The sequence below is a fragment of the Vombatus ursinus genome, unplaced genomic scaffold, assembly GCF_900497805.2.
Source record: "Vombatus ursinus unplaced genomic scaffold, bare-nosed wombat genome assembly UNPS02011591.1, whole genome shotgun sequence".
Classification (NCBI taxonomy): domain Eukaryota; kingdom Metazoa; phylum Chordata; class Mammalia; order Diprotodontia; family Vombatidae; genus Vombatus; species Vombatus ursinus.
Genome location: NW_020951369.1, coordinates 467,953 through 482,282, shown reverse-complemented (window position 1 = coordinate 482,282; position 14,330 = coordinate 467,953). Strand labels below are relative to the sequence as shown.

The following is a 14,330-nucleotide window of genomic DNA, read 5'->3' as shown; positions in this document are numbered from 1 at the left end:
TCTCCACCTTTTCTGCAAGAATAGCATGACATACCAGATCAAATATTTTGCTAAAATCTAGGTAAGCTATAATATCCTCAGCATTCCCTGATTTATGCGTTGAGTAATGTATTTTTTAAAAAAGAGGAAATAATATTAGAATATGGCCTGTTCTTGATGAAACCATGCTGAGTCTTTTTGAATTATCACTTCTTTTGCTAGATGTTAACTAACCATTCAAATAAGATCCAAAATTTTTCCAGGAATTGAAGGTAAGCTCACTGATCTATGGTTGGCATAATCTATTCTCTTCTGTTTTGAAAATCAGAATATTAGTCTTTCTCCAATCTTGCAGGACCTCTCCTATTCTCTATAATTTTAAAAGATCACTAACAGTTGTTTAGCATGCATTTCTACCAATTCTTTCAGTACATATGACCAGGTGATGAGCTCATTAGGGTAACTAGGTTCTATCTTAATATCCCTGACCTCATTATCCATTTTTGTTCTGTGTTTTACAATCCAAAGATCATTGTTCTTGGCAGAGAAAATTAGTAGGAATTGAGAAACACTGCCTTCAGGTATTATTGTTTCATCTACCCTGAGCAGATTCTTGCTCTTTTTAAGACTTTCCTATTACTCAATATAACTTCAAAAAATTTTTAAAATATTTTCTTTATCTTTCCTTACCAGTACCAGCTGACTCTGAGCTTTTGGACTGCAGATGCTATTTAAATATGATCATTACGTACTTTTGTATTCATCTTCTCTTACCTGACCTTGCTTCCATCTTCTACACATATCTTTTAAAATTTAAGTTGGTTGGTGAATTTCCCATTCATCCAAGTTCATCACTTTAGATGACTCCCCCTTTTCCTCCTTTGTTTCCTTATCTGTAAAATGAGGAACTGGACTAAATGAACTCTAAGGTCCCTTCCAGCTTCAAAAATTTATGATTTCATATTCCACATAGGAAGAACTCATGCAAATTCACTGGTTCATTAAGATTTTTTTTACATGTATGGTTATTTTTAGTCTATTTTGCAAGGCTGAGGTAAACTGCATGTTTTTTATAAAAGATTATGTGAGACAAAGCCAAATAGTAAAGAAAAAGGGAATCTAAGTATGGATGTTCAAAATGGAATTTCCTCCATTTTTTGTTTGAAAGGATTTGGGGATTGTTTTGTATTCCAATTCTGAAAGATTTAGGTTATCAACATTTGGCTGTACTGGATGAAGTTTACGGTCCCACCTGTAACTCAAGCTGTCTATCTACCCTAAGTAAAACTAGAAAGGTCTTTCCTGACCTGACTATAAAAAGAAATGGTACTTTGTCCTTAGATCTACTTTAAGATTTGTAACATTTTATCTACAAGATTATACTTTATAGTTATCATAAACTTCAGTGTGTAAGATTCAGGCTTTTGTCTCCCAAACTTGAAGCCTAGAAGGTGGTTAAACTGAGAGACTCCTTCCATGAGTCTTTTTGCAATTTTCACATTTCATATTTTGTGCCTGAGATCAGCATAACACTTTTATTTCTAGTTTGGTTGTCCTGGTTACAGGCTAACCTAGAAGGTATGCTTTCTACAATTTCTGCACGTAAAATAATTCTTCATTGCTCGGAGACTAACAATACCTACACAAAATGTCCATTTGCATTGTCCTAGGTGAATTTTCTGTTTCACCCTATGTCCAAGGCCCTGGATTAAGTTCATATTCTCTAGAATGCTTCTTCCTTCTGTTGTTTCCAAAACCAAGACAAATGGGAGTTATTCCAGTCAACAGACCTATTTAAAGTTAACTGCTACTTCTCAACTTGAATTCAATATGCTAGTACCAGGAGAAGAATTTAGCATAGTATATGCATTCTTTTGACCTGGCTTTTTTTTTTTTATTAAACTACTTGAGCTTAAAATTTAAAAGGCTTCTGTAATACAGTTAAGTTAGTGAATCCTGACCCCAGTTTTACAACATCCCTATATCTCTTAAAGAATTCTCAGGGGAAAAAATATTCCTTACACTTAATTGAAGAACTATTCTAATAATCATTGTGATGTGGCTTTGTTCTTGAGTTCTTGAAGGCTATGACAAAAGAGCAGACCCTTTGCCAATTCCTACCAAGCAGGAAAACTATGGGCCTGGTAAGAGGCTATATATGTTATCCACAAGTCAGTCTAGCTAAGTTCACCTTTTGGTAGCTTTCTTTGGCTACTAAACCATGCCTGAGTGAAGGGAGCAGTGAAGGGATTTCATATTAATGAAATTACAGATCTCTGAACATAACAATGTAAGAACTTTAAAAATAACCCATGCAATGCCAGACATTTTCTGGGGCAGATGGATAAAAAAGAAAGGGAAGAAAAAAGAAAAAAAAAGTAAAGGGAAGAAGGTAAGATATGAAAACAAATAGCTACAATATAAATATGGCACGGACTTGTGTCTGGGGACTTAATGGGCTCATCTGCTCCACCCTTTGCATGATATATCTCTGAAAAGGCTTAGGAGAAACAATATCTGAAAGTGACTTCCCAGGAGCCAGCATGAGATACTCAAATGTCACTGGACATTTTCAAGGTGAAAATGAGAGAGACAGACAGCAGTAATGATGGTCTCTCTCCCTCTATCCCTTAGCTATTGCCCTGACCTAGCAAGCTTGAGCAATGCAAATGTACTTTTGGTGAGGATATCAGAACTAGTTAGCTCCAATCCAGCCAAGGTCACGTGTACATACAGGGCAAGCAGGGCCACTGGGGAGACTTTTGGAGTCAAGAAGAATCCCAGCTTCAAACAGGTACTGAATGTACTAAGTGACTGAGTCCTTCCCCTCCCAGAGACCAGCAAGAGTCTACAAGTTTTGAACATACATGTTCCAAGGAATCTCAAGGTCACCTACTATTTGGAGAAGGTGACTGGAGATATGAAAATGACCTGGAGGTATTGGTGTGCTTGGATGATTTTATTATCTTTCCAAAGACTGTGGAAGAGCATGGAGGGCTTATTAAAATGATAATTATTATTATTTAATATATTACTTTCATTATTAAGATATTAATTATTAATAATATTATAATATAATGTAATATAATAATATAACATAAAAGTCTAAATATACAATGATAATTAAGATAATTATTATTAAGATAATAAAGTGATTCCAGCTGATCAGCTGGAAAATGCTGATTTTAAGCTGTCAGTTGATAAGTGTTAGTAATAATAATAACTAGATTTTATACAGCTCTTTAAGGTTTGCAAAGCACTTTATATATATCAACTCATTGTTTTGCATTCTCTATCACTTAGGGCCTCAATAGGGAGGTAGTGCCCCAGTTTGGCTAGAGAACATACTGCAGAGGGAAGTAAATGGTTAGAAATACAGTAGCCTCTCCTAAATGAAGACACCTCAAGAAGCTTAAAAAAAAAACAAAAAACTTGTCAGTGTAGCAATTAAGACCAGCAATAAGGGCCCAAAGCCCCTTGTTCTCTGTCATAATGACGGGAAGTTTGAATATCAACTACCAAGCAACTTCCCCCAGCAGTCCCAGTTCATGAATCACTATCAGTCCTTACCACTGACCCACACTTCACGTCTGAGCTCTTCTGCCTTCTGCCCCCAACTCCTGACCCTTCCTGACCCAGATATAAACCCTATAAAAACCTCCCCCACTTCATCCATGTTGAGCACCCCCAGACCCTATCCAGGACTTCAGCAGACTGGGATCCATTCTGTGTCCATTCTCTCTAACTCTTCTTGCATTGTGTGAATACCCTTCTCCCTCCCCACAACTCTGTTCCCCAAATCTCACTTGGTGAACTTTCTCTCTCTCTCTGTTCCAGCCTCTCACTAAGTTTTGGTTTTATCTGGAGGTGCTGCACCTCCTAGCCATACTAACTCTCTTTTAAGAAGTACGAACCAGCTCCCAAAACTGTATCAAGAGATTCAGTAGCTGCAGATATTTCCCCAATTTATTTTTTTTTCCTTAGGGAATCTGAAGAGTAAGGGCTAAAAACTGGGAAACATGCCTTGCTCACAGGGACTCCCTCCTCCCAACACCACAACTGTGACCCGCAGTCATACCCCAACCCCTTTGAACCTGGGACATAATTGGAAAATTGTCACCATTCCCCTAACTGGACTTTGGTATTCCAAACCTCCACAAGACAGGCAGGAAAGATAGAATGGGACTAGATTGTGAGGACCTTTAAACGATAAATAAAAGAATTTATGTTTGATCCTAGAGGCAGCTGTATACAGGATAGGCTTGATAGGGAAAAGAATGGAGGCAAGGATACCAGTTAGGAGACTATTGCAACAACTCAGGTAAGAAGTGATGAGAACTTAAATTACTCATTACTGTCTGTGTGAGCAGAGAGAAGGAAAGAGATGTGAGAGATGTTGTGTAAATTGAATCTACAGGCCTTGGCAACTAATTAAATATGTAAGGACCAGGATGGGGAAGAGCCCAGGATGACTCTGAGGTCTGTGGTTCAAACTAGTTGACTAAAAAGTAGTTGACTAAAAAGATGGTAGTGCCCTAGACACTAATGGGGAAATTTGAAAAAAAAAAAAAAGATTAAGTTTTGAAAAAAGTACAAAGGGTTTCTCAAAACTTATTCAAAAACTCAATTCAAACTCTTTTAAAACTTCCTCCCCTTCTCTTTCTCTCTCTCCCTTTCCTCCCCCCTCTCCCTCTTTCCCCCCTTCTCTCTCTCTCTCTCTCTGTCTCTCTGTCACACACACACACACACACACACACACACACACACACACACACCCTCTCCTGTCTTCCTATGTGACACTTCTGGGGTGATTTGCATGCATGGACCTTTGGAGTGACCTGGAGCATGAAGATAGTTCAAAGGAATTTTCTTTCCATAACCCAAAGGGCAGACTAAGTTCAGGGAGCAAAAAAATCCTGAGGCAAAAATAAAGGCGTTCAAATGACAGACTTAAACTAAGCCTGGTGGATGCTCCCGGCTTTTGCTGGTTGGCTAGGTACAGTTGTGTGTCTTATGTACCAAAGACGCTGAAATCCCATCTAGAACAATGACTAAAAAAGCTAAGACTTCTCTGTATTGCAGCTGCAATTCAACAGAAGACCAAAAGATGGCAGCAGAGAGCAGCCCAGTCTAATACATACTGGCAGATTGAGAGGCTACAGGGGTAGGGAGCAGTGTGGAGAGAAAATAGCCCATCAAGTCTATTTTCTGAACTAGCAACCAAAAACTTAATGCCCTCCTCAGAGCATCAAATGAGTTATTCTGTGAAGGTGCAGCAACATCAAAGAATACTAGGGCCCAGGAATGAATTAACCTAGCTAGATATGATTTCTACATCTGTGCCCTCTGCGTATTTCTACGTGTCCCCTTTCCAGATCAGGCGTGTTCCTTATGTATATGACCTCTGCCAAACAAGTTCCCCCCAAGCGTTTTCTCTTGCCAGTGGTAGAAGAATCTGTGACAGAACATATCAAGATATGGTGTATGTATGTGGGGAATTTTTTTTTTTTTGCCATTTATTTTGTTGCACTGTGTACACAAATATCTTTCGCTTGAAAAAAAAATGTATCTAATTAGTTTGATTAAAAAAAAAGTCAAAGGGAACTTGTGAATCACAAATTGAAGTTCATACTAACCCAAAATGTTTCCTAAATCTGAGATAACTTTCTAGAATCTAGGATTGAGGGGTACTCAGGCTACATGTTCATAGTAGAGAAGCAAACAAAGCATTACATGGTAGAAGTTAGACGTTCTCTGAACCTTTTTACTCAAATTCTATGGTTTGGTGTTGGGATTCTTTACATTAAGCAATGATATTGAGAGAGGATTTGGTTTTGTTTTTGCTCTTTAAAACGTCTCAACATTCAGTATACAGATTAAGGTCACATCTCAATAGAAACCCTGATGGCCACTGAAGAGGTGTAGGGGTTTTGGGGTGCTGGGACCCCCTAGATCGCAGTGCCGAATCTGCCTGAATGAATTCAACCCAAATCTTCTTCCAGTCAGAGAAAAAGTTTATTAAAGATAAATCACATATAGGCCAGGTCCCATGAGGACAAGCGGGTATGAGGCAGTCTAAGCCTCTAGGTATGAGAACAGATCAGCATCAGAATGGGGGCTGGGGGCTAAGGTGGCCAGATGACAACCATAAGCAGCCTTTTGGCTTGAGGAAAGCTCAGCATCTGAATAGGGGCAAAGGTGAATCTTAAGTACAGAAAGACTGTGGGAGGGATCTAGGAGTGGCCAAGTAGTTTGGAGTGACTGGAGGAGGGGTCTAAGGAGATCTGGATGGGAGGGGTTAGTAAGCTGGGGTGAACAGAACTCCTGGGTCCTGGACCTCATGGTGCCTAGCTAGGATTAAGGGTGGGAAATGGCCAAAGGCCATAGGAAGGTAAAACAATGGGAAAGGCCAGTTGAAGGGAGAAGGTGGTTGAGAAAAAGGGCCCAGGTGGGAATTCCGTTTGGAAGGTCTGAGAGATTTGAACAGACAATGAGAATAGAAAATGTAGGAAACTGGAAAGTAGACGTTTGCTTTCAAAGGGAGATAAAGAGAGCTTTCAAAGAGAAATAAGGTAGTTTCTAAAACTTTAAGGTTTTCCTGGGACCGGTAGACAAACTGAAGCCAGGTTCTTTTTAGGGCCAGGGGCAAAGGTGCATTTGAATAAGATTAAAAGGCAAGGCCTTGGAAGGGAGGTAAGGGGAATCTAAAAATCTAAGAGTTTTCAAACTGGATGGTGGGCACATAACCCGGTCAACCGCCTAATGACATAATTCCAGTGGGGCTCAGTTGACCTTAACATCAGGAGAAGAAACGATTACAAAGATTAAGAAGTCCTGTGACCATGACTGGCCTACTTTACCTTTGGAATGTTTTGAGCTTCTTCTTGAGCATAAACTCCAGCGTTAAAACCTTCTGCATGAGGAGGCATTTCACTGCTGTCTCTTCCCGGCTAGCAGGATTAATGCGTTGGGCTGTCAACTTCCAAACATGGATTTCATGTTTCAGTTCTAACGAGAGATGGAAGCACAGTAATATGGAGACACACATTAAAAACAGGTCACCTGGCAAAACGGAGTCTGCAAAATACAAACACTTAAACAGCATCTCGACCTAAAAAGCCACCTGGCTAATAACAGACCAATCATACAAACCAAAGAAAATACAAAATAAATGAAAGATAACAAAGTGAAAATCAGTTCTTCCTGAAAGTCACTATTTCTCATTTTACTATTTTCCCTATAGCAAACAATAAAAAGTTTTTTAATAGCTTTCTTAATGAAGTAATGCAATTAAAAATATACAACTAAGTGTCAAATTGCACTTTGACAGACTCAATAAACGGCAGAGTCTTGGAGTTCATTTTGTTTGTTTGTTTCTACTTGTAATGCTTCTCTGAACCATACTCATAAAGACCTGCTTCTAACCAAGGTCTTTAACTTTCTTGTTTGAGATATTCCATGGGATCTTACCCTTGAGGAACTCTAGCAGTAGAACTGATGACTTATCAGGAGCAAGGCATCTCACTGAGTTTCCTCAGTGACAACCTTTTAATAAGACTTTTGGTAGCAGGCAGGTCATAAGAAATCCAGTTCACTCAACTATGGATATTTCATCAACTCACTTTCTCCCTTTCCTTCCTATGTGCCACTTATCTCAAAAATAACTTTAAGGGGAAGGGGTTTTAATTGAAAGGCTACTGAAGGCAGGCTAATGTTGATGAAATGTTAAAATTAGCATAAGGTTACTCTATTTTCTGTAGTACATTTCAGCTGACATTGATGAGCTGTGAGGGAAAAACTATAAATAATGTTTTTCTATGTGTTATTTTCTTCTTATGGGCTTAAAATGTTTCATTGAAGTGAAGTTTCCCTTGAGCTGACCTTTCTTGTGCTATGCAAATGCCTCACAATGTGCATTAAGAGAGAAATAATGCAATTCCTCCCACCTCTTAGTCTACCTTCCACCCCTCAGTCTCTCAAGAAAGAAAGAGTTCTTCTTCCTCAGATTCCTCCCCATGCTTGCCTGGACCTGTTCTCTGCATTTATGTTGTCCTGTTTTATTAGATTATTTGAGTACTTGTCTTTGTCCTAATGAAATTGTGAGCTCCTTGAGGATAACAACTGTATGATAACTACCATTGCATTTATGTGGTGGTAATAATTTTCTGTCTTTGATTTACTTTTATTAATTTTTATTATTTGGAGGGAGGTGAGGGCCATTTCTCCTAATTAGGAGGTTATTGGGCTAGCTGCAAGCTGTCCCTTCCATTGTGAAAGTTTATTTGAAACCTCAAACGGTCCTCAAATAAAGTCAAAAAGGGAGCCAAGGTTTCTCCAAATAATTTAACTTACATATTTGAGAAAAATTCTCCTGACACCAACTGTGTAGGTATGTAATTATCCCCCTGCAATAACCCCATTGTGGACCCTCTAAATGTAATTTATTTGTAACTGACCAGGTACAGGCCCAAGCCAAGACCTTTGCCCCTTACCCCAAAAAGATTTTGGGTCCCATTTGGTCTACAGGCCCTAGAAAAATCCCATCTTGGACTCTCCTTGAACCCCCCAACTTGGTCAAGGAAGTCTCTAGTGGTTGCCTGAGGCTCTAATCCTATCAACTGGCCTTTCCTAAACTCAATCTCCCAATTCTCAGTTACCCTTAACCTAACCCAGTCCTCTATTGTCTGTTACCTCCAGAGAGAGATGGCAGCTTCCCACCCTTGATCCCATCTAGACCCCATTCTACTTCCCAGTCACTCCCATCAAGATACCCCTTCTCCCAGACTCCTCCTCCAGTCACCCCAAACTACTTGACCACTCCTAGATTCCTCCCACAGTCTTTCAATATATAAGGTCCATCTGGCCTCTATTAAGGTGCTCAGATTCTTTAAGTATCTAGCCAAGGGCTCAGATTCTTAAAATCTAGCCCATGGCTGAGATTTACTCTAGCCCTCTCTTCACAAGCATCACAAATGCTTAGATTCCTTAAGAGTCTGGCCAATATGGCAGATCTTTAATAAACCTTGTCTTTGGCTGAAAGAAGGCTTGGGTCAAATTCATTCAGGCAGGAACCACGTGTCATTATTTCAGGTCCCAGAACCCCTAAACCTCAATATATGGTTCCCTGAACCTCAACATAACCTGACTTAATTTACCAATGGAATCGAATTAACTAGGTTTGTTTCTTAAGGGGATATATGAGATTAGGACTCTGTTTAACTAAGATTATTCAACCTTTATGACATTGAAGGATGCCTGAGATTATGAATCAGTTTTTTAACTTTTATGACCTAAGAGGATGAATGAGATTGCAATATGTAAAAGAATTAATTCTCTATTTATCTGATGTAATTTTGTCTATAAGAAGCCTTATTAGAATCCTAATCCTGTTTCGGGGTTTGTTTGTTTTTTCTATACCCTGAGCATTAAACATTATAAAACCTAGGTTTTTACCTCTATAATTTCTATGTTGTAGTAGATTTATTTCAGCAACAGTCACTTGACAAACTTAAAAAGGAAATATTTCTCCCATAACAGCAGCTGCCAGCATAGTACCTTGCATGTAGTAGACACATGTTGCATTGAACACTTGAATTTAGTATTTTTATTAAGCATTCAGAATTTGTACATTTGGTTTGTAATGAAAATTATATTTAGCTTTTAAAACTTTCAAATTATTGTAATTTAATTGGACTAGATGATCTTTAAGGTTTAACCCATCACTAACTCTATGATTCTGATATTTAACTACACATTCCACCACCACCCCCATAGGAGAATAACCTTACAGAGAGGCAAAATCTTTGAAACTAAGGTAGCCAAAAGTTTGTTGTTTTTGTTTTTGTTTTTTTTTTAATTTTTAAGCTAAAGCACAGATTTATATTTTGGTGACTTATTAAAGAAAAAAACTTTGATTTAATTTAATACCTTTTTCATAAAAGTAGACACATTTTTCTATTGAGAAGCTCTATACCTAATTAAATAAGTGATTAGGATATGCTGATGCAAGAAAAGATTGACACAGTAGGCCTCTCAAACCTCATACAATTAATGTCTTATTCAGAACAAGAATCCTGCAAAGATATGGTTGCTGAAAGTCTCTACTTAATTCTCAGAAGATACAAACTTTCTATCAGTTGCTTTTATTTTGGGTACATAAAGGATTTATCTTAAAAAGCCCAAGGAATATCAAAAATTGTCTAACCTTCATTTAAAGACATAAAAGTGAAGCAATAGATTTCATTTTTTCTTAAGGAGCAACCAAACATGCTTAAGAAAGAATACATCTTAACCCTCTCCTTACTAAGATGCAGTAAAAGGACAGGATATGCCTATATTTTGAAGGCCTGACTCTTATTAGGTTCCATAAAGATGAAGGTATATCAAGGTAGAAGCAAAGCTTCTTGGAAGTATATGAAAGTTGTCTTTATTATTTATAGTTTCCCTTTTGTGCCCCTCATTTATTTTTCTTATCTATGTCCATTCTCCCAACTGGTGATATATATGCATATAAGGAGGTAGGGGGCATAGTGGATAGAGTTCCAGATCTAGAGTTTTAAAAGACCTAACTTCAAATCCTTCCTTCTGTTTTCTAGCTGTATGACCTTGGGAAAGTCATTTAACTTCCCTCTTTTTTTTTTCCTCTCAATTTCCTCATTCATAAAAATGGTATAACAATAGTACTTAACTCCTAGGGTTGTGAGGATCAAATCCAATGAGGTAACATATGCAAATTGCTTTTCAAACCTTAAAACCACATATAAATGTTTATTATTTTTATTTACAGTATAATATGCCCTAGATTTATGGAAGACCTGTCCTTTGCTATTTCACTCATTAAATACCTTAACATGAAACTGATTGTACCCTTTAACTGGAGAAAAAGCTAACACATTAATGTGGCAGGTCTGGTGAGTGAATTATAAATACAGAGTAACTTGAACCTGGGCTAGCTATCCTGGGGCCCTCTACGGCAGGGGGAGGGGGGGCAGAGTGCTCCGAGGTGTTCCATATGTAAAGTGCATTACAAATTTTAAAGGAGTATGTAAATGCCAACTATTTTTGGCCCTCTTCTCCCCATGCACTATTTCCCTTGATGAATTGCTACATTTGCACAGCTTTACCTATCACTTCTAAGCAGCTGACTCTTAAATCTCTATCTCTAGCCTTGACTTCTCTTTCAGGCTCCAAATCCACTTATCCAAATGGCTATAGGACATTTCACCTGAATATGTCACCAGCACCACAAATTCAACACATTCAAACCTGAACTTATTTTCTTCCCATGAAATGTTCTTATCATTCTGACTTCATTATTTCATCGTTCTACCTAGTCTCCCGTGTTTGATACCTTGTGGTCATGTTTGACTCTTTTTTCTTTCTCACTTCTCATGTCCAATCAATTTTCAAATCCTGTTGATTGTTCCTCTTCAATTTCTCTCACCTTTTAATATCTGTCTAAAATATTCTGCCTCTGAAATATCTCTCTGTTCCCACAGCTATTACCCTTGTTTACATCTTCAGTAAAACCTAGTAGACCATTTCACTCTACCCTTTATCCTGCTATCAGACTATTCTTTACATAGAGATCTGGTCAAGTAACTATTGTACTCAAAAATCTTCAGAAGATTTCTATGATCTTTCAAGACCTGAACTCCTCTCTCAAATATTTAAGACCCTTTAATAAACTAGTACCAGCATTTCTTGTCTCCCTTATCTCTTATTATTCCCTTATTATTACCACATAGCCAATGTTCTAGTCAAATTAGTTTACTCTATCAAATCTGTCCTGCACTTTTCTGCTTCCATGCCTTCAAGCTCTTCCCCATGCCTGGAACATCTTGCTTCCTCTTCTTATTCTGTTGAATTCTTACTTGTACTTACAGGGCTAATAAAGCTTCTACCTCAATGAAGCCTTCTTTAATGTCTCTAATCAGTAATAAACTTTCCCCTTTGAATCTCATATAGGACTATGTTTTGTATCTCACTCATGCATTTATCAAATATCCTTTAGTAAAAACTATCTAAATAATAATACTGCCTTTTTATAATACCTCTGTGTGTGTCACATCCCCTAGCAAAACTGTATTTTCTATGAAGACAGGGCCCTTTATCATCTGACCTTTGTTCTTCTCCCCAATATCTATTCTCTGCACAACATATGCACTTGATATATGCTGGTTGAAGTGAAGTGAAGCTAAGGTCATCATATTTAGAAAGAAAACTAGGAAACAGATTCTAAAAGGGGCTGCAAAATGACCAAACTAAATCTACTGTGGAGAGAAGTTTGGGAATTTGATCCTATGTCTACTGCAGAAAAGTTACAGATAACTGCTGTGAAAATTAAAAGAAAAGGGTTTGGGAGTTCAACCTGTAAATCAAAAGAACTAATAAAGAACAAGGCTTTCTTTTTCTTCCATTTATACTGGCATTCTTAATCTCTTTATGTCATAAACTCATTTGGCATTCTGGTGCAGCCTATGAACCCCTTCTCAGAATGATGGTTTTAAATTCATAAAGTAAAATAGATAAAACTGCAAAGGAAGCCAAAGGTTAGTTTAAAAAAAAAAAAGGTGGAATGTTTTCTCATTTTTTTTCTCAATCAAGCTCACTAATTCTCTGAAATCTATCCACAGACCACAGGTTCATGGTTTCTAGGTTAAGAAACTTTGATTTAATATGCATTGAAGACTAGTTCCATCTACCCTAAGTTTCTAAGACTTGAATGACTACATAGAAGAATCAGAACACAGGGAGCTAGCCCCAGAGTCCAGAGGTGGGGAACCTAGGGCCTCAAAGTCACATGTGGTCCTCTAGGTCCTCAAGTGTGGCCCTTTGCCTTCAAGTTTGGATTCAATAAAAGGGCCCAACTTGAGGACTTAGAAGGTAACATGTGGCCTCAAGGCCCCAGGTTACCCACCCCCTGCCCCAGACTGTGAATACAGTATCTGGCATATAGTAAGTGCTTATGAATGCTTGCTGACTTGACCTGAAATATCTTTAGAAGTTTAGCACCCTGAGACTAAAAGTAGATGCTTATTAAATATTTACTGAATTGAAACCAAGAGATTCATAAAGAGAGAAAGCAATTTCTAAAAACAGTTCTCCCTGAAGACAAACTTGCTTTTACTATTTTTGGAGATTTAAACCCCAAAAGTCTTTCCCTCCCGTTGGATGGCTTCTCCTAGAACCTCCACTTAAGCAGAATGCCCAGGTCAGCCATCTCTTCATTTCTCACTAGGCTATACTCTGGACTCACCCATCACAGCCCCATATCAACCACTTCCCTGCCTCCTTCAGCTTCCTTTTATATGTTGTCTATGTCCACTGGAATGTAAGTCCCTCAAGGAAAAGGACTTTTTTTTTTTGCTTCCATTTATATTCGCAGAACTTCACATAGTACCAGATACATAATAGAAAATTAATTGTCAACTGATTGATGAACCTAAAGGAAGGAAACCATGTTCCAATCCTTCATTTCAAAATTGTTTCAACTATTGAACTCTAAAAGGATGGATGGTTTGTTTCTTCACATATACTAAGATCCCTTCTAGCCCTGATTTCATGCTCACGTGAAATCCCAGCATTATAGAATACTAAAGCTATATAAGACTTTAAAGATTAGTTAATCCAATCTCTTTCTTAATTGGTGAGGTAACTAAGACCTAACGTGGTAAAGTGATTTGCAAACCAACACACTAATCTATGAACAAATGACATTAATAATAATAAAAGGGGAAAGATCCACTTAAAATTCTCTCCACACACAGGCTCCAGTTCTAGAAAAATACTGAATAATTTCCAATGATATGATAATAGCTTGTAATAATAATAGATGGTATTTCTACACTGTTTACATGTTTCCAACTTGCTTCTATCACAGCATCTTTGTGAGATAAATATTACAAATAAAAAATAACCTCATTTTACAGAAAAATAAATTAAAACTCAAAGTGATTGTGATTTATCACATGGTTAATTAGTATCAAAGCTGGAATTTGAATACAAACCTCCTCTGATTCAAATCTAGTGCTCTTTCCTCTGTATCTATATCACACAGTCTATATTATTGATATATTGATATACATTAGTTGTTAGCATAAAGAATAGAGATAGACACTGGTCTCATGATTTTATTAGCATAGGAAGCTTTATATGTAAACAGACATTATAACAAGGCATAATGTGAACATTAAAATAATCTACCTGTCACCTCCTGAAAGAAACTCTGAAATGACAACTCCCAGGAATGTCATTGTCAAAATCCAGAGCTTTCAGATAAAAGAAAAATATTGCAAGCAGTGAAAAAGAAAGAATTCAAATAACTGAGGGACTGCAATCAGGAATACACA

General features: G+C 37.6%; 1 protein-coding gene across 1 annotated transcript in view; it reads right to left on the bottom strand.

The window, feature by feature from the left end:
• OCA2 (OCA2 melanosomal transmembrane protein) overlaps nucleotides 1-14,330 on the bottom strand; it is a 556,217-nt gene that overhangs the window by 339,689 nt on the left and 202,198 nt on the right. The window contains exon 15 of the mRNA XM_027856659.1: nucleotides 6,840-6,987. Within this exon, the coding sequence (XP_027712460.1) occupies nucleotides 6,840-6,987 (148 nt within the window). The remainder of the gene's footprint in view (nucleotides 1-6,839; nucleotides 6,988-14,330) is intronic.